Source organism: Rhinolophus hipposideros, assembly GCF_964194185.1.
Source record: "Rhinolophus hipposideros genome assembly, chromosome: 15".
NCBI classification, from domain to species: Eukaryota; Metazoa; Chordata; class Mammalia; order Chiroptera; family Rhinolophidae; genus Rhinolophus; species Rhinolophus hipposideros.
This window is the reverse complement of record NC_138061.1, coordinates 48702180-48726237: the sequence shown is the minus strand read 5'-3', so window position 1 is coordinate 48726237 and position 24058 is coordinate 48702180. Positions and strand designations below refer to the sequence as shown.

The following is a 24058-nucleotide window of genomic DNA, read 5'->3' as shown; positions in this document are numbered from 1 at the left end:
ACATTCCTAGCTAACCCATACCTAGTGGGCTATACTTCTAACTGGATTATAGCAGAATCCGGACACCTGGGCCTTAACCATGGGATTCTTTCGGACTTGATGGTTTCCCAAAAAGGAGAGTTGGTTGCAATACTAATCAGGAGAGCAGTTGCATGCACGCTGATGCTATTTCTATCTACCCTCATGTTAGGGGTTGAATTGTGTCCCCCAATAATTCTCATGTTGAAGTGCTAACCCCCCAGTACCTCAGAATATGGCCTTGTTTGGAAATGGGGTCACTGAAGATATAATTAAGGTGGGGCCATGTAGGAGTAAAGCACGCTCCTAATCCAGTACACCTGCTGTCCTTATAAAAAGGAGAAATTTGGACACAGCCAGAAACGCGGAGAGAAGTCCCTCCAATACACACGTCATTGCAGTCCTATCAAGCAAGTTGTTTATTCCAGCTAGTAGCCCTAATTCTGACCCTAGCTACCCTCCTCCAGGGAAGCTTTACAAAGCCGTGCGAAGACGAAGGCAGAGATTGGGGTGGTGCTTTTACAAGTGGAAGAGCACCAAAGACGTCCAAGAAACCACCAGTCTAGGGAAGAGGCATGGGACAGATTCTCCCTCTCAGCCCTCAGAAAGAACCAGTCCTGCCAACACCTTGACCTCTCAGACTCCTAGCCTCCAGAACAGTGAGGCAGTACCTCGCTGTAGTTCAACCTACCTACGTTATGGTACTTCGTTACAATAGCTGTGGCAAACTAATACACTTAGAGCCCCAAACTAGCCCCAAACTTCAGTGGGCTGACAAAGGAGGAACAGGAAGGGCAGGGTGATGTGACGATTCCTCAGCCTCATGTCTCTTCTGAGCAGTCAGAGCAGTGGTCGGGATCGGGGTCCATTGCCAAGTGGCTTTCTGGTGGGCAAAAGCAGCCTGAATCTAGTTCTTGTGGCTTTGTTTGAGGGGACTGCCACATTCAGTTTTGGGCTACAAACCAACACCTACCACTTAGGGACAGAAGTTGTAGGGGGCCCTGGAGAGGAACTACTCACTCAGACATATTTTAAATGTAATTTCAAATATTTAAACCATTTCCACTGGCTGTCCATTCAAATATCTCACTCAACATTCCCAGGTTATCGCATCATCATAGAGCTCATTAAACTCACCTCATTGGAATATTCTCCCATACAATAGTCCCTCCAATACACAAGTCATTCCAGTCCTATAAAGTAAGTTGTTTACCACGAATAGGCCTGCTCCTGACCCCAGCTATCCTCCTCCGTGTGAAGCTTTACAAAGTGTCTAGTTGGGAACAGGAGTCCCTGAGGGGATTGCTCAAGGTTGTCTGAGGATACAACTTCACAACCGTAAAAACAAGTCAAATCCAAGGCCTGGTGGCGGACAGTCAGCACAGGACACGCGTGAATGAGGGTCTGCAGAGATTGTCTGGGCTGCACCCCAGGCGATATGGAAAGCACTTGCCTGGTAAGTGTTCTGTACATGATGAGCCATAGCACCAATCCTGTATCAATAGATGACTGAGCTATGAATTAGATTGTATCTGAAGAAGATGACCTCAGAGGGAAGACACTGTACAAAGCCCGGTTAACTGAACGCTCTTCTTGACCTTGGCCCCCAAGGCTCCTCAGGATCTGCCCTGCCTCTCTCTACCTTCATCTCTCCCATTTCCACAGCACCGTAAGACTTTATGCCCCAGGCTTACTTAGAGTGACCATATAATTTATCATCTAACCTGAGACACTTTTGAGGCTGAGGACATAATACATTTTCTGGACACCAGACATAAACTGAATTGTTCTGAGCCACCCGGGACTTCCAGTCTCCCCAGCCATTTGAAGTTACTTATGTTCCCATAATATACATGGGCTCTTATATCCCCAGACCTTTGCATGTGTTCTCCCTTCTTCTTGGAACATTCTCTCCTCCCTGGTCTGCTTAGAGCCCACTCCTTTGTGGATCCTTCCCCAAAACTCACAGCTGTGGTAGGTCACTCCTTCCCCTGGGTCTCCACTGTCCCTGGCACTTACCACATACTATCTTGATTTCTTTGGATCCCCACGAGACCAGTAACCTCTTGAGGACAGGTATTATTTTTTTCATCTCTGTGTTCTCCAGCCTACTTCATGTTGTAGGTACTCAACAAGTACGTGTCTAATCAATGATTTTGTGATTAGCTTGGAAAAGAGGTAGACATGAGAACTGATTTCAAATGTCTAAAGGGTTGTCATCACAAAGAAGGCATAGGCTTGATTTATTTGACCACAAGGATAGAACAAGAATACTGACTGGAAGCCTCAAGCAGATTTATTTCAGCTCCATACCAAGAAAAACTTTCTGGCCAACAAGACTATACAGAAAACAAACAGGCAGCCTTAGGCAGTAGAGAGCACTTTGCCACTAGAGCTATTTTGGTGACTACCATACACTTGGTAGGAATTTTGAGGATTCAGGCATGTAGTGGGTGAATGGCCTGGATAACTACCTAAGACTCGTGATTCATTCATTCATTCATTCATTCATTCATTCATTCATTCAATGGTTATTTACTGGACACCAGGCATTGCACCAGGACCTCCACGAATTAGCACAAAACAAACACACCCATATAACCACCATGCAGAGCAAGGCCCTGTGCTTGGTAATGAACAAGTCTATACAGCCTTTGACCTCTTGGGGCTTACAGATTTGCAGGAGAGATACATGTACTTGTAAGAATGATTAGGTATTAAAAAAGAGTGTGAGGGGAGAAATTGGGGTGGGGGTCAGAGAAGAGATACTTAAGTCAAAAAGTCATGAATGTAGGAAGCTTGTTTGGTTCTATACCTTAGACCTTCCTGGAGAACCCAGGGTTCTTTTCCTTCATCTGATGCCTGCTCTTCCAGTTGGACAACCTTCTTGAGTGCTGGCTTAGTAGACCAGTCTATACCTGTCAGCTACAGAGCTATGATTCCTTCTCAGATGACATGTAACCAGGTAACTTTGATCATCCCAGGGGAGACAGGTGGGTGAGCCACATGGGGTCTTTAGTTACACCCCTTTCTTTCTTCCTCTCTTCTCTGAAAGACCATCAGAAAACTGGTTACCCAGACTATGGGATAATAGAGGCACAGGCAAAGCCATGGTAGCTGTACCCAGGAGCCTGGCAGAGACTCAAACTCTCAGAGCAGCTAAACTTCATCAAAGCACCCAATGGTACTGGCCTCGATCCAGAACTCCATGCATGAAACACAAAAGATATCAGTGAGCCACGGGGCATGTGGTCATAGGATTTTCTCCTCTACACTGGTGAGGAGAAGCACCAGGATAATACAACAGCCATTCAAGAAATGTTTGCTTGATTTTGGTAAACAAATTAAAAATAATACCATGCATCAAAGCCTTCATTATGGGCCAGGCACTGTGCTGGATTAATATATATGTATGATTTTATTTAACCATCATAAGGTTGGCAGAATTATTATTCCTACTTTACAGATGAGGAAACTAAGCCTTAGAAGTTACCAAAAGTTATCTAAGGTCATATATCTAAAGAATGGCAGGCCTGAGTGTCTTCAGAGCCTATGTTTCTAGCCTCTGTTCTATAGAAACTTTCATGCCCCAATAAAGCAAAGTGGGTCAAAATGAGCTACCCTCTCTGAACTCCAAAAGAAGATGGGGAAGCCCTCAACAGAGTAGCATTTTAACAGGAAAGGAATCTAAAATCTGAATTTACAGCATAGGCAAAGTAAAAAGAAAAACAATGAGGTGGAAAAAAATTATATTACTCATATTACAAAAGGATAATCTAACATATAATTCATATGCCCATATAAGGACTAACAAGCCAACAGAAAAATGGGCAAAAGATATGAACAGAGATCACAAGAAATATATACAAACAGCAATTCAACAAATGAAAAGATGTTCAACCTCACTCAATAAAGAAACAAAAAGTAAAGGTAAACAAAGGTCGCATGTATCTCCTGTAAATTTGAAAAACTTGTAGGATGCAGCTACTATGGCCTTAAATGTATACTATATTTGAAAAGAAGGAAACTGAAAGTCATGACTTAAGTATCCATTTCAAGAAATTATTTATAAAACAGCAACTTAAACCCAAAGAAAGTGGAAGAAAGGAAATAAGAGGACCAAAATACTAAAAATTGTTTCTTTGAAAAAAAATCTAATAAAAATAATAACCCTTGGTAAGATTAATCAAGGAGAGAGAAAGAATCAGTGAGCAAATTTAGTCCAATATCCCAAATGAAAAGGAAGATATCACTATAGTCGCCAAAGATAATACAGAATATGGCCTATGTTATAAATTTGTAAATATAGATGATATGGAAAAATTACCAGAAAAACACAATAGATGCCAACAGCAAAATGACAGAGATATTATAATTATTTGACAAAGTTGTTATAGCATGCATGATAAAAAAAAATGTCTCAATGAGCAATTAGGAGGACATTTGAAATAAATGGGAGAAAACTCTACACACATAAATTTAGAAGAAATGGACCAATTTCTTAAAAACACAAACCACTACGACTCACCCAATATGAAAAGGATCACTTGATTAGTCCTATAACTATTAAGGAAATTGTCTTCATAATTTAGAAACTCCCCAAAACCAAATCTCCAGGTCCAGATGGTTTCACTGGAAAAGTCTAGCAAACATTTAAAGAAAAATCACATAAATTTCATACAGTCCTTTCCAAAAAATAGAAGAGAACACTTTCCAATTCATTTTATGAAGCTGGTATTAACCCAACACCAAAACCAAACAATGACAGTACAAAAACAAAAACTACAGACTAATATAGGGATATAATAATTCTTAACAAAACATTATAATTCAGCAATACATAAAAAGAATTATACACTATCACCAAATGAGGTTTATTCCAGAAAGGTAAGGTTGTTCCAAGATTCAAAATTAATCAATGTAATCCACCATGTTAGCAAGCTAAAGAAGAAAAATTATATCAATTGATGCAAAAAAAAAAGTACTTGACAAAATTCAACACACATTTATGATAAAAACTCTCAGAAAAGTAAGAATAAAGGGGAAGTTCCTCAACTTGATAAAGGACATCGGCAAAAACCTTACAACTAACGTTATGTTTAATGGTTAAAGACTGTATGATTGTCCCCTAAGATCAGAAACAAGGCAAAGATGTCCTCTCTCACCACTCTTTATTCAATATAGCATTCTAAGTTCTAGCCAGTGCAACAAGACAAGAAAAGGAAATAAAAGAGAGAAAAACTGGAAAGAAAGAGAGAAAGGAAGGAAGGAAGGAAGGAAGGAAGGAAGGAAGGAAGGAAGGAAGGAAGGAAGGAAGGAAGGAAGGAAGGAAGGAAAGAAGGAAGGAACGAAGGTAGCTGTCTCTATTTATAGATGATATTATTTTCTACATAGAGAATTCAAAGAAATATACGACATATCTCCTAGAAGTAATTAGTGAGTTCAGCAAGGTAGAAGGCTGCAAAACTAACATACAAAGACCAATATACCAGTAATGCACATATCAATACTGAAATTAAAAATACACAACCATTCACAATTGCTCCAAAAAAAAAAACAGCCTTAAATACTTAGGTTTAAATCTAACAAAACATGTACAGGGCTCGTATGCTAAAAATTGCACAATGCTGATGAAAGACGTCAAAGAAAATCTAAATATATGGAGAGACATACCATATTCATGGACTGGAAGACTCAACATAGGAAAAATGTCAATTCTCCTTAAATAGATACCCAGGTTTTATTTGATTCCTATTAAAATCTCAGCAAAAAATTCTGTAGATATAGATATTTTTCTAAAATGTATATGGAAAGGCAAAGGAACGAGAATAACAGTCTTTAAAAACAAAGCTGGAAGTCTGCGCTTTAAAATAACAAATATATATCTGGCCTTCATTCCTATTCTTAGCACAGAGTTCCTAAAACCCTTGGAGTTTCCTAAGTGATTAGAGAGGTAAATGTCTGTTTTATTATTCATAATAAGCCCCTTTCAACCAAATCTGGGTTTACATTAATGAGGTGACTTTTAGTTGGTTGCCAGGGAAACCTTTCAGCCCCCTCCCACACACACATCTGGGGAGGGGAGAGGGGCTGGAGGTTGAATCAATAACCAATGACCAATGATTTAACCCATCATCTACATAATGAAGCCTACATAAAAACCCAGAAGGATGGGGTTTGGAGAGCTTACAGACTGGTGAATGCAGCCATGTGCTGGAAGAGTGCACCCCAGCTCCACAGGACAGAGAAGCTCTTGCACTTGTGACCTTTCTGGACCTTGCCCTATGTACCTTTTCATCTGTATCCTTTATTATAGCCTTTATAACAAACTGAGCTTTGTGAGCCATTTTAGCAAATTATTGAACCCAAGGAGGGAGTCATGGGAACCTGATTTATAACTGGTCAGTGAGAAGTACAGGTGACCACCTGAACTTAGAGCTGGTGTTTGAAGTAGGGGCAGTCTTGTAGGACTGGGCCCTTAACCTCTGAGATTTGATGTCATCTCCAGGTAGATAGTGTCCGAATTGAGTTAAATTTATAGGACACCCAGTTGGTGAAATGAAGAATTGCTGGGTATGGAAAAATCTCCCATATGTCTGCTGTCAGAAATATTGATAGTGGCGGAGAAAATGAGTTTTTGCGGACAAAGTCTTGCACCGCTAGATGTCAAAACGTATTTAAAATGAAAGTTGTTAAGATGGTGTGTTATTGGTGGAATGGTAAACAAAAGAGCACTGGAAAAGCACAGAGAGTCCAGAGACAGGCCCACACATATATGGACTCCTGAATTTTGATTAAGATAATCCTTCAGAGAAGCAGTGTGCAGATAGGGTTTCAAATAATGGTGGTGGGTCAAATGGATATTTGTATGAGAAAAAACTATGGCTCTTGACCCCTATTTTACACCATACACAAAAATCAATTCCAGATTGATCATTTCTACATATGACACGTAAAACAGTAAGTCTTGTACAAAATAATATAAGAGATAACCTCGGGTAAGCAAAGATCTCTTAAATAACACACAAACACCACCAATCTTTAAGGACAAGATTAATAAATGGGGCTGTGTTAAAAGCAGGAATTTCTCTCCATCAAATGACTGCATTTGGAGGCAGAAGAGCAAGCCACAAAGATGAGAATATATTTGCAACACACGTAACTGAGGACTTCTCTGATCATCAGTTCCCTCATCTGTCGGGTTAAATGAGATAATATAGCACAGCACCTGGCACACAGGAAGTGCTCCAGAACTTTTTATATTGCTTCTCTTATAACTGAGGGGCCCAGGCAGGAGGACTGTACTTCAAATCATTTCCAGGCAGACAGAGTCTCTCTGCTCTTTTCGACGCTCCACCAAAAAAGATCACAAAAGGGTTTCCTTAGCAATTCTTTGACAAACCTTACAAACCACTGTCGAGGGCATTCCCTAAGGTATCCCCCCCCCCACCGTGTGGGCCTGGTGTCCAGTTCTAAGTAATATAGTGGAAGGGCTAAGAGGTGCAATGGGGAAAGTGAAAGTGGTTTTGGCTCTCAGCTGTGTCAGGGGGAACAGTGGGAGATTCCCAAGTGAGCTCAAAGCAGCAGGAGGGGCTGGTCAGGAGGGGAGAAAGCCCTCTCTTCTTTCAAACATAGTGTTCTTTATCCTAATAGTCACCAGGATTCCCAGAAGCATGGAAAAAGGGGTTTTCAGAACGGCTTCAAAGGGGTCACCTCCTTCCTGCTGAGACAGGCCCAGGAGAAGCCAGAGCTTACATGGGGACCATTCTGACCTGTATGGATGAAGAAGCATTTAGGGCAAGGCCAAGATCACAGACCACTCCCCAGTGAGTCGCCACCGTGGTTTGACTCCTCACCCCTCAGTGAAGGACTGGGTTTGCCTCTAGCTGCCCTCCTTTTTCTTTCTCCCCAGAGGGAGGACGCGATGTCTAGAAGCATCATACCACTAATATGAAGCCAGGGGTTCTGAGGACGAAGACCTTTGAATAGACCCACCCCCATCAGTTTAGAGACCAGAGGACTCGTTCCATGACAGCGTCAGGCACCATGTTACGTGCAAGCCTTTCCGTAGTTTACAGAACCTGGTTGCTCCCTCGCTGCCCTGATCTCACTGCAGCGAGTGTACAGAGCATCACCTTTATCCCCATTTCACAGGTGTCCTTGTCGAGTCTCAGGCCAATAAAGTTAACTACCCAAAGCAGTTCTCAGGCCATGGACCTATCCCTCTTGATAATCCTCCCTCCATCAAGATACCAGTAATAATTATTAGTGTCATTTTGGAGCATCTTTCGTGAGCCAGGCATATGACTGGGTGCTTCACTTCCATTAGCTCATTTGTCCTTCAGAAGGACCCCAGAAGCAAGTGAGGGCACCTCCTTTTACAGGCCCAGGGAAGGTAATAAGAAGAAGAGATCATACTCGGTGCCACGCACTGTTCTAAACAGTTTCATCCACATCAAGTCACTCAGTCTTCCCAGCACTCCTGTGAGACTAAATGGCACGTATCATCTCCATTTCGGAGACACGGGAACGGGGCTCAGAGACATCAGGTGCATTGTTGAAGCTAGGAACTAGCAGATCTGGGATTTGAACAAAGCATTCTTAGCACGATTACACATCTCTGGCAGTACAGGCCACTTACCCAAGGGGACACACCTACAGAATGTCAGAATTCATTTGACTCCCCTGCCCCAGTGAAAACCCAGGATCTTCCCATCCAGCCATCACCTAGAGTAGGGCTGGAGGCCGGCTGTGGGTCATGTGGGCGGCCCCTCCCCTCCTTCTAAGAAACAGCTCTGGGTGACTCAATCCCCAGGAACAGGTTGCGCAGAGGCAGAGCCCTCCATGATACTCCATGGTGGCATCCTACCCGCTGGGGCTGACAAAGATGGGCCCCAGCCCGACCAACCTTCTTTGCCAGTTTTCCCTCACTGCCTGCTGCTCGCTGGCTGTCTGAAACTGGCCCCTGACTCTCATACTCTCCTTTGCTCCCCATTGAAAGCCCTGAACGGGAGGTGCGGAGGGAGCTTGGAGGGAGAGCCTGTCTCCAGGGAGCCCTGCTTGCCCCTCCAGGAGGGGTAAGAGGAGCGGGGTGGGGGTAAGGAGAGGGGTTTTGGGGAGTGGTTCTGGAATTGTGGTGAAGGGGTAACCTAGCAACCACTGGCTCGTGCAGTCACAAAGCAGACAGGCTTGCCCACAGAAGTGACAAGACTTCTCTTTGACCGTCCTCTTTCTGCTTCCTGCTTGGGCAGCAGGGGCTTCTCACCCACATGCTATAGTAGGCACTTGCCTCGGTGAGTCCAGGGAACTTTCCAGGGGAGGAAATGGACACTAGAGCCAGACCCGGGCCGGGGGAGATCCCAGAGGGGCTGAGATGGAGAAAAGAAAGCTCTGTCCCAGGACTGGTGTGTGTTCAGACCCCTTGTGCCTGGCTGGCTGAGGGCCTGAGGAGATGGAAGTGGGGGTAAAGGCAGGGCTGGGCCGCTGGAGTCCCTGCTGACATCTCTACAGCAGCTGTGGGGTGTGACCCATTAGTGGCTTATAAAATCAACTTAATGGCTACGTCTAACCATTTTCTTTTACAAAAAGAAAACAAGTGGAATGAAAATATCAGTGTGTATCCTAGGTATAGCAAGGGTAAATATTGCTTCAGGATATTCTTGCTTCAGTTTCACATACATATACAAGCACGTGCACACGCATGTGTGAATTGGATCATGATGTAAAAATGTGTTTCTTACTGTGGTCACAGTCAAAAGCATTTGAAAGTCTCTGTTCTAAAGGTACCTTTTCCTGTAGATAGGTGGTTCGGGGCTTCCAAATGCCCTGTTCTCAAGCCTGCAGTGCTCTAGAGCCCAGCCGCCGTCGTCAGGGATGTCCCCATCATCCAGGACGTCCAGAGCTTCTGCCAATTGTTCTCTTTAGAGAAAATATCAGGCGTCTGTAAGTCAGGCTGCCTGGCTCCTCGCTGTGTGACCTCAAAGTCTGTCCCCTTCCCTGACCTTCATACTGCCCCCACACACTCTAACCTGATGAAAGGCTTCTCCTGGAGGTCTTGGGGTCCCCAGCAGAGTCTGTGACTCGCAGGGTTAATTCTCAGAATGCACTGATTTCCTGTCCCAAGCCCATTTCTGCCTCCTGCAATCTCCAATATTTTGGCTATATGTAAATGTATATATATCCACGTCCATAGATTTAGATAAATTACCATTCTTGGCTTTGACACCTATCATTTTCATCCATGTCATTTAATTAGTTTATTAATATAATGGACACCAAACCAAGAATTAGGATAATGCCATTAACATATCTTAAGCGCTCCTCTCCCACCCTTTAGCCCCCCGCCCCACCCAGGGACGCCCACCTGCCCTCAGAAATAGCCACTGGCTGAATTTTGTGTATGGATGTCCTTGCTTCTTGTTTTCATTTCATCACATGTTTATGATAATTTTACTTGCTTTTGAACTTTATTTTTAAGAAGGATCTCAGGCTATATGGTCTTCTGCACCTTGCTTTCCTTGACTTAGCATTATATTTATAAAATGTGCCCATGTTGCTGCATGTCGCTGTGGGTCATTGATTTTCATTGCGATACAATGTTCAACTATCTGAATGTTCTAGAACTTGTTTATCCACTCTTCTGCCACTGGGCATTTGGGTCGTCCCCAGGTGTTTGCTCATTTGAACCATGTCAATTTGAATATCCTTACAAATAGCCTCAGCTGCACATCTGTACGAGTTGCTCTTGGGTATATATACCTGGAAGAGGAACTGCTGGGTGATAATGGCAGGCAAATGTTCAACTTTACAAAATATTTCCAATCTTTTCCCCCAAAAATGTCTGTTCCAGTTTATATTCCCACCACCAGTCTATGAAAATGTCCTGATATCCAATTTCAACACTAGCTTTAAGCACACTGGTATTTATTCTGTTAGAAGCCCTACAATGGCTGCAGAGGTGAGGACCCAATTGACTGGACATCCACAGATGAGGTAAGGCCCCAAATGCCTACCCTGCTGATGGAGGAGGTGGGGGCAGGGGCAGGGTGGAAGACAAAGGTGGTTTCAGGGAAACTCGACAGAATGGAAGTCCAATAAAAGCAGTCCTTCCTCAACTTGCACCGCCATCAGTCAGGCCCCCAATAGGTTCCCAGGCCTGAGGTAGCAGAGGTCACAGGCTGGTCCCCTCCCTGGGTGGGGAGAAGGTACAGGGGCAAGGGCCAGGAGCATGAACACAGAAGTTCCAGGGGTTTTCAGGGGGTGACTTCCTCTGTCAGTTGGGTCAGAGGAGGCCAGCTAACGTGGACTTTCAGAGAAAGTTTGCTTTATTTCTTTAAGTCTCAGATCCCTTAGAGACGAATCAAGGATGGAACAGAAAACTCAGGGGCCTGAACAGCAGAATCTTCAGAGAGTCCTGGGGCAGAACACCTTTCTTAGCGTATCCAGAGCCCATCTATACTCCTCCAGAGGGACTCCCTCCAGCCAGGGCCATCAGGAGAAGGGAAAGCAGACAGCGAGCAGGCACGTGGTCCCGCCAGGCACCAGGCAGAGAGCAGCCCATCTTTGGATCCTTGCTGGACCGACCTCGACATTTTCCTCCAAGGGCAGAGGCACATCATCCTCACAGGAGGGCAAGGGTGCAGGAACCTGAGACAGCTTGTTTCCAGTGAAGCGAAGCGAGAGCTTGAAGCTTTCCCGCAGCGTCCAAACCCTGAGAGCTGCCCTATCAGCTCTGCATCTCCTGGGAGGGGGCCCCACAGGGAAAGGACTTGCTGATGTGTTCTGGCCTGGGAAGCCGGCTTTGGCCCCAACGCTTAGTCTAAGCCAAACCTGCCCTTGATGGCATGGGGGGAGGGTGACAGCCCATAGATGGCTTCTCCTGGGCTGCCAACTGTTTAGCTGAGGGAGAGGCCCTTGCTGGGGTCAGCCCTCTGGCCCTGGAGGTGTATATAATGTGTGTTTGCTCCGACTCGGGTATTGGGATGAGTAGGTGGGTCTATGGTTTCTTTTTCTGGCTTTTAGAGACAGTTTCTGGGAGAAAACTGAAGGGGGGCGGTCAGGGGTGGTGGAGAAATCCTGGAAACCACATTTCAGAATATCTCAGGAATGGACTCTGTAATCAGCATTGAACTCAGGTGGGCATGGTTGCTAGGAGGCTCCATTAGCTTCCCCTTGATCCTCTCCTTCAGTCCAAGGGCTGAGCTGAAGCCTGAGAAGAAGTCTGGGCACAGGCCAAGAAGCCACGAGGACAACGGGCCACAGAAAGAACTGATGGTCCCAGGGATCGTGGATTTCGAGGTGATCAGAGAGGCACTGAGGACCTCCAAGGCCCCAAACCCTGGCACCTACCGCTTTGGCCGCCTCAGCCACCACTCTTTCTTCTCCCGGCACCACCCCCACCCCCAGCACGTGGCCCACATCCAAGGTAGGACTGGGGTCGGCCAGGGCCTGGCTGGAGGTTGGGGAGGTCTTGAACACTGGAAAGGGAGGATCCAGCCTTTGTTTGCAGTCTGAGGCCCAGAGAGGTTGGGGATTTGGCCAAGGTCACAGAGCTGCTTGGCCACTTGCAAGCACTTGGCCAAGCCAAGACATGAGGGACAGGCTACAAGAGCAGACTGCATATCCCTACAGGATTTCCCTCATTTGCCAATTCTCCCATCTTCTAAATCAGAGAAAGGGATAAATGTTCTGCCTCAGAGATGCATTGTATTCTCTAACTCAGATCATTTCATCCATCAAATAGTTACTAACTATGAACTATTTATGGCTTAGACACTTGCTCAGACCCTGAGAACAGGGCGATGAACAAGACAGTCCCTGCCCTCATGGAGCTGACTCTCTGGTGGGGAAGGCCAGGAAATAGATAAGGTGTCAGAGTGTAGTAACTCCCAAGGTTATAAAGGGGAAACCTGGCCAAGAGCATGACATTTGAGCAAAGACATTAAGGAAGAGAGGGCATGAACCAATCAGGGGGGTCGGGAGGATGTCCCAGCAGAGGGAACAGCAAATACAAAGGCTCTGAGGCAAACATCCTGGCTCTGCTGAAGAAACAGCAAGCAGGCCAATGTGGCTGGAGCAGAGTAAGAAGGGGGAAAAAGGAGATGCAGCAGAGAGGCAATGGGGGCCCCGATCATGGGGACCTTGGAGGGCACTACAGTCACCAGCAAGCCACCTCACTGAGTCAGCTGGGAACCATCGGAGAGTTGAGAGCAAAGAAATGATAGAAGTGATCTATTGGCCTCTGTCTAGATGGTGGCTTGTACCAGGGAGGTAGCAGTGGAAGAGTGAGTGGCCCTGCTCTAGAGAGATACAGAAGGTAAAGCCAACAGGATTTGGGATTAAAAAAGGAGTATGAGGGGAAGACGGGAATCAAGGCTGACTGCCAGCTTTTGGGCCTGAGTAACTGGGAAGCTGGAGTTGCCTTGGCTGAGACAGAGAAGCGTGCAGCAGTGGCCAGTGCAGGGTAGGGGAGGAGTCAGGAGTTTGGTCTGTGACCCAGGAGATAAAAATGTGAGATGTCTTGTAGACATGCAGGCAGAGGTGCAGAGGACGCAGTTGGGTGTAGAGTTCAGGGGAAAGAGGCAAAAATGAGCGTGAAGCAAGTAGGGATGGTGTTTGAAGTGGCGTGTCTGGACGGGATTCACCTGGAGACCGTGTAGATACAGGAGACGAGAACCTGGGGACTGAGTCCCAAGGACCCCAAGGCTAAGAGGTTGAGATGAGGAGAAAGCAGCAGAGGAAATGAGGAGCAGTTGGCAAATGAGGAGGAACCAGGAGAGAAAGGGGTCCTGGCACCCAAGGAAAGTATTTTAGGAAGAAGAGTGAGCAACCACGCTAAGCCCTTAAAGCCTAACTATCTAATGATGTCACCTTAGGCCAGAAGCATCGTCATGTGTAAAATGGCTGCCACCACCCGCAGGCTGCCCTGCCCTTAGCCCTGCACAGGCTGACAGACCGCAAGAAGCTTCATCCAGGAGGTCTAGCTAAATCTCATTCCCTGTGGTTTGAGCCCAGGTCCCTCTTGTCACTATGGCTTATTGCCAGCAGCCCAGGTTCCCCTCTAAATGCTCACACCTGCAATCATTGCTCTGTCACAGAAAGCCAGAAAACCTCAGGATTAGGGTCTTAGAAAGCCTACCTGGCTGTGTGATCCTGAGCATGTCTTTCTGCTGCCTATTGTAAGTGCCCACAGGGTAAAGACTGGGTGGTGGCAGAGGCCCTCCGGGAGGGAAGGATCTATAGACTGTGGGTACCAGAAGCGGGGCTAGTGCTCTCCCTGCCCACCAGCCTCCTCCTGGCCTCCTGGAGCTCTTGCGGTCCACCCAGGCCCTCCTTCCCACAGCTTCTACCCCTTCACAGATCTCACCGGGAAGCCCGTCTGTGTTGTCAAGGACGAGTTCTCTCTGGCCACCTTGCCTCAAGCCTCACTCTTATCCGGCTGTCTGAGGGGGATGCCCACCCTCTCTGTCCCCATCGGAGACCCGCAGTCCAATCGGGACCCCCGGCTTTCTTCTGGTGGGTGCTTGGGCCACAGACCTTCTACCATGGAGTGACATCTCTCTCCAAAGGCTTCCCCGCTTGGGCAGGAAGGCCTATTGAGAAGGAATAGGCCTTTGGTCTTACTGTGTTTCCCCAAAAAAAAGCCCTAACCGGAAAATAAGCCCTAGCATGATTTTTCAGGAGGACATCCCCTGAACATAAGCCCTAACGCGTCTTTTGGAGCAAAAATTAATACAAGACCCGGTCTCATTTTCGGGAAAACATGGTGGGTTGGTGGAATCCGGTGGGGTATCCAACTTTTTTCCTCTGGGCATCTGCACGATTCCCCAACTCCCATGTCCTCAGAAATGTACTCCTGCTTGGATTTGAGGTGTTTGGGGAATAATAACAAGCAGAGGACATGTAGATTTGGGGAACAGTCACATAACTTACAGCTACAGACAGGAATGATACTGGAAATATTTAGTACTTGTATGTTCAGGCACCGGCCATCAGAACCATCCGACATAGATAGCACTGCAGCAGTGTTCTGGGAGCCTCTACTCCGCCAGGCAGGCCTTACCCTTTTCTTAGGGGGGGTCCTGGAGGAGGGGCTGGGACAGCCTGCAGGGCAAAGAGGTTTGGAAGGCTTGTTCAGTGCTCTTTACCAACCTCTCCAGGAGTAGTTCAATAGTTTAATAACTGGTACCACATATCCAGTGAATCGCAGTCCTGGCTTCAGTTCCTTAGAAGAGGCAAAGGTATGAGCACACATAGCCAAAGTCTCCCCAGCGTCTCTCAGTAAAGCCACAGGCTAGGACGTCAGCATTAGCCCCCCCACACCTACCAGTGGTGTGATTCTTAATCCGCTCCCAAGGGGGCCACCTCCTCCTTTCCCTTTAAGATGCCAGTGAAGGGCTGGGAGGAGAGGAGGCTCTTCTACCCACAGCTCTCCCAACACCTAGTGCGACAGGGAGGGCCAGGAGGAGGGGCCCAGACATCAGTTAGTGGGATCTGCTGCTCTCCTCCCAGAGGCCTGGAAGAAGGAGCTGAAGGACCTGGCTTCACAGGTGGTCATCTACACCAAGGAGAATGAGCTGAAGAACAAGGAGGTAGGTGCAGAACAAAGGAGCTGTCTGAGAAGAGATGAAATGGATCCATTCCTCTGTAAGGAAATCCTGCCTAAGTCAGTTCAACCTGAGCTGCAGAAGAGCAAGCCTTCCTAGAGGCGCTGCTGTTGGCACTGGGGAGGAGGGGCCAACAGATACCAACCGAAGGGGCAGGGCCACAGGGAGGGATCAGAGGAGCAGAGAACCCACCCAGGTGGAGAAATCCAAGAAGGGTTCCTAGTTTACAAGTTGACTGGGGAGGCATCTAGTGGAGACAGGCAGCACAAAAGCTCAGAGGCTGGGAAACGCAGGATATCTTTAGAGAGCAGAAGACTGAAGTTCAGGGCATAGTGGGCAGCAGAGAGGGAGAAGGTGGGAAGGGGCCAACTTAGAACGTGGGCAAGACCAGCTCGTTCTCATTTCTGAACTTAGAGTAGAGTCATCTCATAAGGAGTGGAGAATAACTGATGGTGTTTGAACATGAGGGGGGTGGCCTCATGGGTATTATTTGCTGGCAAACCAGCAAAGAAGAGTGGGAGGCAGCTTGAACATAGTTGGAAGTGGTCCCAGGACAGGCCTGGTTCTTTTTGGCCAAGTCCCGTCCTGCCCTTTTATTGGGCAGCAGAGTTCTCATCCCTGCTTTGCAGCTAACTCTGTGTGGCACCAAGGCAACTCAGCTAAAGTGTCTGGGGCTGTTTTCTTATCTTTAAAATGGGAAGAAAGACACTACCAGTCTTAAAGGGAGTTGCAGGGGCTTGTGCCCACAGGCCTGGATTAGGAGGGTTTCCCAGGGTTAAGAAAGGATGCCACGCACGGGGGACAGACATGAGGGCAGCTGACTTAAGAATGAAGGTAAGCTGTTGGGCCTTGGCACAGGGTACTGTTTTCAAACCTCTGACAGGCTGGGGGGAGGGGCAGCAGGGAGGGCCTGTCCAGGAGGAAGTACGGACCATCTGAGGACCATCAGGGGTGGCCAGCATTCAACAAAGTTCCAGGAGGAAGAGCTTTGTATGTAATGGAAGAGCCCGCACTGGGGAGAGGGGAGAAGGGTCCAGAACAGGGTGGGGCTGGCCTGGTGGACATCCCAGGTCCCTGCCATGCTGTGATGCTAGTATTTCAGGAGAGGAAGTCATAGGGCAGGAGGTGTGCCCCAGCCTTGCTCTCTTCTCCCCTCCCCTTCTCTCCTCTCCTTTCCCCTCCCCTCCCCTCTTCTCTCTCCCTTTCTCTTCCCCCCTGCCTTCTCCCTCCTCTCTCTCTCTCTCTCTCTCTCTCTCTCTCTCTCTCTCTCTCTCTCTCTCTCCCTCTCTCTCTTCTCCCCCCTTCTCTCTCCCTTCCTGGCATCTCTGGCCACTTTTCTCTCAGCAGAAGGAGGAGCCTCAGCGGGAGCAGGGGGCAAAGTACTCGGCGGAGACTGGGAGGCTCATCCCTGCTTCCACCCGAGCGCTCGGCCGTCACAACTCCCGCCGGAGCCGATGGAACGACCCTTCAGGCAGAGATGGAGGAGTCCAGACCTTCGTTCTGCAGAACCAGGAGCTGCTGGTGAGACCTCGGGAAGGCTGGTGGCTGCAGCCTACAGAGGTGGGGGCAGACACAGGGAGATACTGCTCCCAGGCTCGCAGCAATCCCAACCGTGACTCTCACAAAGTGCTGTACAGTGCGGCCTCTCCCACGTACACTGGCATCTAAGACTGTAAGACTTGCAAACCCCAGACCTGGGAGTCAGGAGCCTGAATTCTATCCCCTGCTTCCTCCAGGTTTGTGTGTAAGCCTTTCCCTCTCTATTAAGTCCTTTCCCTTCTTGGGGCTCTCGTTCCATCATCTAGCCAAACTGGGAACGTGAACACATTGTCACGAAGGTCTGTTCCAGCTGTGGCCCTTGGTGAATCAATGAAGGGAGCTCCCGTGGTGGAATGAAAAGCAGCGAGACGCAGGTCTGCCTAGCGTGTCCTCAGACCACACATGAGTATGCTGCACCTTGCAGCCTACAAGGCTGGTTCCAGCCTGGTCTCCCCACACTCTGAGAGGGGTCTGGTCTGGGCTACAAAAAAGCACAAAGCCCACCTCCTCCATGTTCAAGTTTCCTCAAGGCCTGGGATGGGTCCATGACTCATTCCAGTGGGTTAAGGCATTGCAAATCCCTGTTAAAATGCACATATGTTCTCCAGGAAAGGCCAGACAACGAGCCAGCATCTTGACACTTTCCCTGTGACCAGTACTTTCAAGCATGCAGTCCCTTTGGAGCCTTACAACAGTCCAGTCAAGTGAATAGAGCAGACAGAGCCCAGGATCCCCATTCCACAGATGGGCTAGGCTGACACCCTGCCAGGTGCCATCCTGTGGCCCAGGCCCCGAGAGGGAGCAGCACCGCTGGGACTAGACCACAGTACTTTCTTCACCATAGGGCGGCCTCGCCTTGCCTGGAAGTAGGTTCTCGGGTTCCGTGGGGAGGGGGCACAGGGCAGGTAAGTTGGATTTAGGGAATGGAGGACCCCAGGGCAGAGCAGGGGTGGGGTCACCACAATGAGTGGGTACCTGGGGGCAACGCTGAGCGCCCTAGCAGGCAAAGGCCTGGGGAGAGGCTGGGCCCAGATGCCCTCTGATCTCCACAGATTCAAGTGGGGTCTCCTGAAAGAGGGCCTCCCCCTTTCCTAGGACACCAGGTGCTCCACCTCCCATCAAGGGCTCCAGCTCCAGCCAACCATAGCCACCGCCACCGTCGGCACCCTGGCCTAGGGATGCCCCATAGCCCATCCAAGACAGAGCCGGATCTTTTCCCAACGATTCTTGACTGGAGAGCGCGGGGGGGAAAGGGCCTTGAAGCAGCCATAGCAGAGGCTGAGGAAGCAGCTGGAAGCACAGCAGTCACGCTGCTCGGTGGGAAGGAGCCCCGCGCTGAGGGGTTTGCAGAACCTGCCAGCCCCGGCCCTCAGGCGGCCCACTGGGGTCATTCAGCTTCTTTGCTTAATGTCTCCAGACTCTGAACTTGGGAACTTTAGGGTGGGGAGGCCCACGGTGTCCCTGAAATCCCCACACCAAGGACTTGGGTATTCGGGACTGGCCAGCTTTGACTTTCCTTCCCAGTGAGGGACTTTGGGGTACAACAAGCCCAGGCAGAGCTCGGGGATGAGGGGTCCACATATCGATTCTGAGGGTTAGTTCTGCTGCAATCTCCCTGCCAGGTGTTCTGCTCTCTCCAGGCCTCCTCTTCCTCAGCTGTCCAGTGAGGAGGTTAAGCATCTTCTTCCAAGGCCACTGGGAGAGAAAGCCCTCTACAAGTACTATGCCAAGTCCCACACAGAGAGAAGCCAGGGACCATTGTGGGGACCAGTTGAGCCAAGCACGTGGCGCTGGGAGTCCCCATTGGGGGGCAGGCACCTGTGCTGCTGGCTGGAACGTGCCGTCCAGCGCACTGACCCAGGCCTGTCCTCCTGCCCACAGGTCTTGGAGCTCCTCTGTCAGATCCTGCAAACAGACTCCTTGAGCACTATCCAGTTCTGGCTACTCTACGCTTCCCCAAAGGGTGAGACACAGCCCCTGCTCAGATCGTCCTCTGAGTGGAGGCCGCCGAGGGCCCTGTCCTCTGGCTGTGCAGTACGCAGATGCCATTTGGCTCCCACCCAGGGCTTTCTTCTTAGGCCTCTTCTCCTTTTGGAGCCCCCAAACTAACCTTTTCCAGCTGGATGACGTCACTGCTCCCTCTTCCTAGTCCTCAGCCGGATTCCACGACCCCATTCCTCAGAGGGGACCCCTCTTCCAGGCTAACCACAGGTCTCAGCACCTGGGAGGGAGAAGTCCAAAGAGCAGCCTCAGCAGACACAGCCCCTCACTCACTACTGTGGGAAACGCACACACACAGTCACACACAGATGCAAACACGCACTCATAGCACACAGGTATATGCACATGAACACATGAATGGACATACATGTACACACTGGGCCAGTGGGTGGAGGGTATGTCTAAGTGGGAGGGCGAGGAGTGCTGAGAGCCAGAGAGCCGAGTGGAGAAGGTTTCCTGATGGAGAGAATGAAGGGGGAGAAAAAAGGGGTGGGTCTCCTACAGGTTTCCCAGACAGGGCCTCGGGGTACGGTGGGCAGGTGGGCCAAGAACAAGGTCCACACGCGGGAGGTATGGAAGGGCTGGGCTCACTGCACACACACAGGCCAGGGGAGAAGTGGGATCTCCCCGTGGGGCCCTGTGGGCAGAATGTGAGATGGTTAGAGAAAGGTGCCCTGGGCCAGCATTTGGCCGAGGAGCTGGAGGTCCTGCTTTCTGACTGTCCCATCCGGGGGGCTGGGGTCATGTCCCTGAGGGCCTTGCCCCATGGCTGTGCTTACAGAGAAAGACTTGGCACTGAGGCTCCTGCAGACGGCAGTGGATCAGCTTCTCCCCCAGGCTCTAGTCTCCATCCCCACAGAACAACTCTTGAACCAGCTCCAGGAAGTCCAAAAACCACCTCAAGAAAGGGAGCAGCCACCCTACAGGTAAGCCTCGCACCCCTCCCTGCCCCTCTGTTCCCAGAACGGTTCCTTCGTGTTCAGCACCTGTCCTCCCAGATGAGATTACTGGGGTCCAGAGAAGGGAGCCCGTTGTTGGCCAGAGCCTGCGCTGACTAAGCCTGTCCTGGCCCCTCCCCTGGGACCCTCCAGTGCTATTCATGCTGCTCAAAGGTGCACTCTGCCTGAGGGGGTGGCCTGTGTCAGCTGTAGCAAGACAGGGCTGGAGAAGCCACAGCTCGCCCTCCAGGAGCTCTTGGTGTTTGGGAAGACACAAATACCATAGAGAAGAGATAACACAAGGCAGGCCGCCATACCTTATACCAATATTAAGGGCCCTGGTGTCTAGAGAGAAAGAAATTCTTTCCAAATCGGGGAAAGGAAAGGTGAGGTGACGCCTCCTGAAGCAGGTGAGTAGGGCCTTACAGCCAACACTGGACCCTGCAGTAATGAGCGCCCACTAGGTCTGCTTGATACTTCGGGATGCTTTGCATATTTCAAGTCCATACAACCATCCACAGATTACCTCCATCTTACCGATGAGAAAACTGAGGCTCAGAAACAGTTGAATGACCCAAAGTCACCTGGCTGGTCAGCAGAAGAGCTGGGATCAGACTTGGGCCTGATTTATACGCCCAGTGGTGCTCAGATTCACAGGGAGCTTGTGAAAAGTGCCAATTCCATGAGAGTCTATCACAGTAGGTGGGGTGGGGTGGGTGGGGGAGGCACAGAGGAGATCACACAAGTATTTCTGATAGAGCTTGGGGAACACTGCTGGGGAGGATAGGATTTGAATGAGCAAAGGAGAGGGTTGGGGAGTGTCATGAATGGAAGTCAGGAATGTGCACACTTTAGGGGATTTTAAGTTTTGGGGCGGTTGGAGCTTGGTGGGCTCGGTGGGAAGGGGGCAGGGTGCTTGTGCTTGCTTAGATTTGTTGCAGGCGTGGGTGTGTGCTCTGGCCCTATATTTGTTTTTTTGTTTGTTTTTCCACTTCGGAAGGCCAGAGGGGGCACAGGAGGAGGGCACGCTTCACTGTGACCTTGGTCAAGCCTCCTCCCATTTGTGAGCCTCAGTGTTACCTCTCAAAAGCTCCTCTCCCAGAGCCGTAGGCAGGAAAAATTTACCTCTGGTGCATAAAAAGGCTTGCTGACGTGTGAAGCCAATACAAGATCATGTAAGAGCATTGCTCATGCCCGTAATTCATTACGGAAGCAGGGTTCTTGTCCTCCCGGATCACAGGGGAAGGTTTCCGGCCTGAGAGGAAGCAGGAGGCCAAGAGAATGGCTAGGGGCAGGCCGGTGTAGTCACCTTCCTTACAGCTCCCGGGACAGGAGGGCCTGGGTTCCCTGTGGCCACAGCAGGCAATGGAGTCACAGTTGTTGAGGTCTTGCTTGGCGTGGTGCCAGCTGTGGACAGATGCTCGCTGGTTCTCCAGGAGGGTCGGCTCCTGCCTCTCCCTCTCTCTCTTCCTGGAGCACCTTCCTCATCTCCCTGCCCACCTTGCTGCTCTGCTGTGGTGAGCTCCAGCCTGACCTTCCTGAACCTTCTCTCCTCTGTGTTACTTACAGCCAATCCCTGAAGAAAACAAAGACATCACCCCTACCGAAAAGCGAACAACCAGGTAAGATTCCATGGAGCAGGTCACTGAGGGCTGGATTCCTCGGGGGATTCAGGCTCCTTGGAGATGGGTCTCTGCCCAAGGAAGTTGCTCATGTCATCCACTCATCCATTCGCTCATTCAATCGTTCAACAAAAATTTATTTAGCACCTATGTGCCAGGCTGTGGGGAATCACTGGGGAAGAATTCCAACAAGTTCCTGCTGTCATGGAGCTTGCGTGCTAGGGAGGAGGAGTGCAGACAACAGATAAAAACATCTGAGGAGGATGGATGCTGTAAGGAAAATAAAGCAGAGTGATGTAACAGACAGAAGAACTGGCAAGGAGGGGAGAGGACTCCTTGAGCTGAATGACAGGAAACGTGCAGCACGACGCAGGCTCCCACCGGCCTGTGGGTGAAAGAGGAGGCAGGCCAGGATTACCTGGGCCTGTGGGTTGGGACATTGTTAAAAAATGAGATGAGACAGGTGGACAAGGCTGGCCTGTCAGGAAGGCCAGGTGTGTGGCTTCATGCAGAGTGCATGGGGGTGCCCTGGAGGGTTATAAGCAGGGTGTGCCAGGAGCCCTCTGGCTGCTGTGTGGAGAATGGACTCTTGGGGGGCAGAGGGGACGAGGGAGATGAGGGAGGATGCTGCCACAGTCACCCCTGTGCCTTAGACCAGGGCAGGGGGAAAGGGGGGAGTTGGAGGGGAGAGAGGAAGACAGGAATCTGCCATGTACACTATTCTCTCCCCGCTAGACGGTAAAGGGTCCTGAGTGGCCGGCGGAGTGTTTCCATAGAGTAGGCACTTCATAGATATTTGTTACTTGGATGTAGAAAGAGGGTGGTGGAGGGGCTCAGAGAAGGGAGTCAGCCCCTCCCAGTCACCAGAACCCAGCGCAGAAGCTGGGTTGACTCAGGCTCTCACACAGCTCCCTCCGCTCTTGCACGTACACCTGGGGCCTTTCAGGGAGAGGGTTCACCCAGGTCTCCTGGGCAGCTCCCAGGTAGCGGCCTGGCCCCTCCTCACCCTCTCCTGCCTGCTGTGTGTCCCCTCCTCCCAGAGCACATTGGAAAGGCACAAGTCCTCCGGATGCATTCAAGCCAGAACACAGAAGAGAAAGTGCCAGAGCCAAAGGCAGAGTGCTGAGGCGTCAGCGCCACTCTGCCCACCTTGCTCGAGAGCCTGCCCGGAGCTCAGGCTTGTTTCCGTCGCTACCACCTCAACAGCAATACGTACTTTCCTATCACAGAGAATCTATTAAAATGCCGCCTTCCCGTTAAGAGGACAGTTCCACTCTCCTGTCAACAGCACTCGTGTCTGGGTTGTTTATTGCTGGACGGGATGAGCTGCACCAAACCATCCGCACTCCCTCGCAGCACACCTCCGTGTCACCACCCACTTGGAGCTTACCTGGTTCTTTTATGATCCAGGGAACTGAAGGGCAGATGGTGGTTGGGGTGGCCTGAGAAAGGGCTCTGCCCCTCCTTGAGCCAAGGCACACGGGGCTCTGGGTAGGTTAGGACAGAGGTCAGGAACTCACAGTTCTCCTTAAAATAATCATGGATACCAATTATTGAATTTTTACCAGGCACCGAGGCAGGGTAACAGCTAATGATGAACATTATTAATTGGCTCAAGAGCGTCAGGAAGCTTTGGCTAGAAATAAATGACAAAGATTTACTCAAGGGTCTTAGGGTTTGCGAAGTGGAAACACAACTAATCAATGCCCAGAATACTCCCAAGGAGAAAGAAAAGCTGAAGGTTCTTATAGTAAGAAGCACATTCAGTTCTTCATTCTTAGCCTCTGGATTGGTCCAAGATGGTGTTCTCCAGATGTCCGGTGGTCTAGACAATGGAACATTTTCTTTTGAGGTCACTCAGATGGTTAACTAAAGGCTTGATGTATGTTCAGGCATTAACACACAATGCACTCATGGGTATCCAAGTGTTGACACAGGACTAGAAAGTTCAAATTCTCAGAGTCAATTAAAACAAGAATAATCATTTCCTCATGCCTCAGACTACTTAATTTTAATAATTTAGCAGTTTGACTATAATGTCTCCATTTTATTTCTTCACTCTATTCTTCATACATTGTGAATTTTTCTACATGCTTTTTATGTGGTATATATTTGAGTCTCCCAAAAGTTCTATGAAGTAAAGTATTAATATTATCACTCCCATTTTATAAATCAATAAACAGGCTCAGAAAGGTGAAATAACTTGTCCAAAGCCACATAATAAGTGGCAGAGCCCGGATCCAAACCCCACATGACTGGTTCTAGAATCCCCACTATACTCTATTGTCCGTGGGCAGGGGGACAGCTCCCAGGTAGCGAAGTGCATATTGCAGTT

The 24058-nt window shown here is 49.1% G+C and overlaps 1 protein-coding gene across 1 annotated transcript; it reads left to right on the top strand.

Annotated features, from left to right (window-relative positions):
• Positions 1-10963: 10963 nt before the first annotated feature.
• On the top strand, positions 10964-23710 carry TBATA (thymus, brain and testes associated; the record flags this gene model as incomplete). Its single annotated transcript, XM_081074216.1, has 9 exons — positions 10964-11010; positions 12207-12442; positions 14377-14532; positions 15529-15608; positions 16968-17144; positions 19044-19125; positions 19945-20089; positions 21671-21723; positions 22764-23710. The coding sequence occupies 9 exons, from the start codon at positions 10964-10966 to the stop codon at positions 22847-22849; spliced, it is 1062 nt and encodes a 353-aa protein (XP_080930342.1). The 3' UTR covers positions 22850-23710.
• Between the last annotated feature and the right edge of the window lie 348 nt (positions 23711-24058).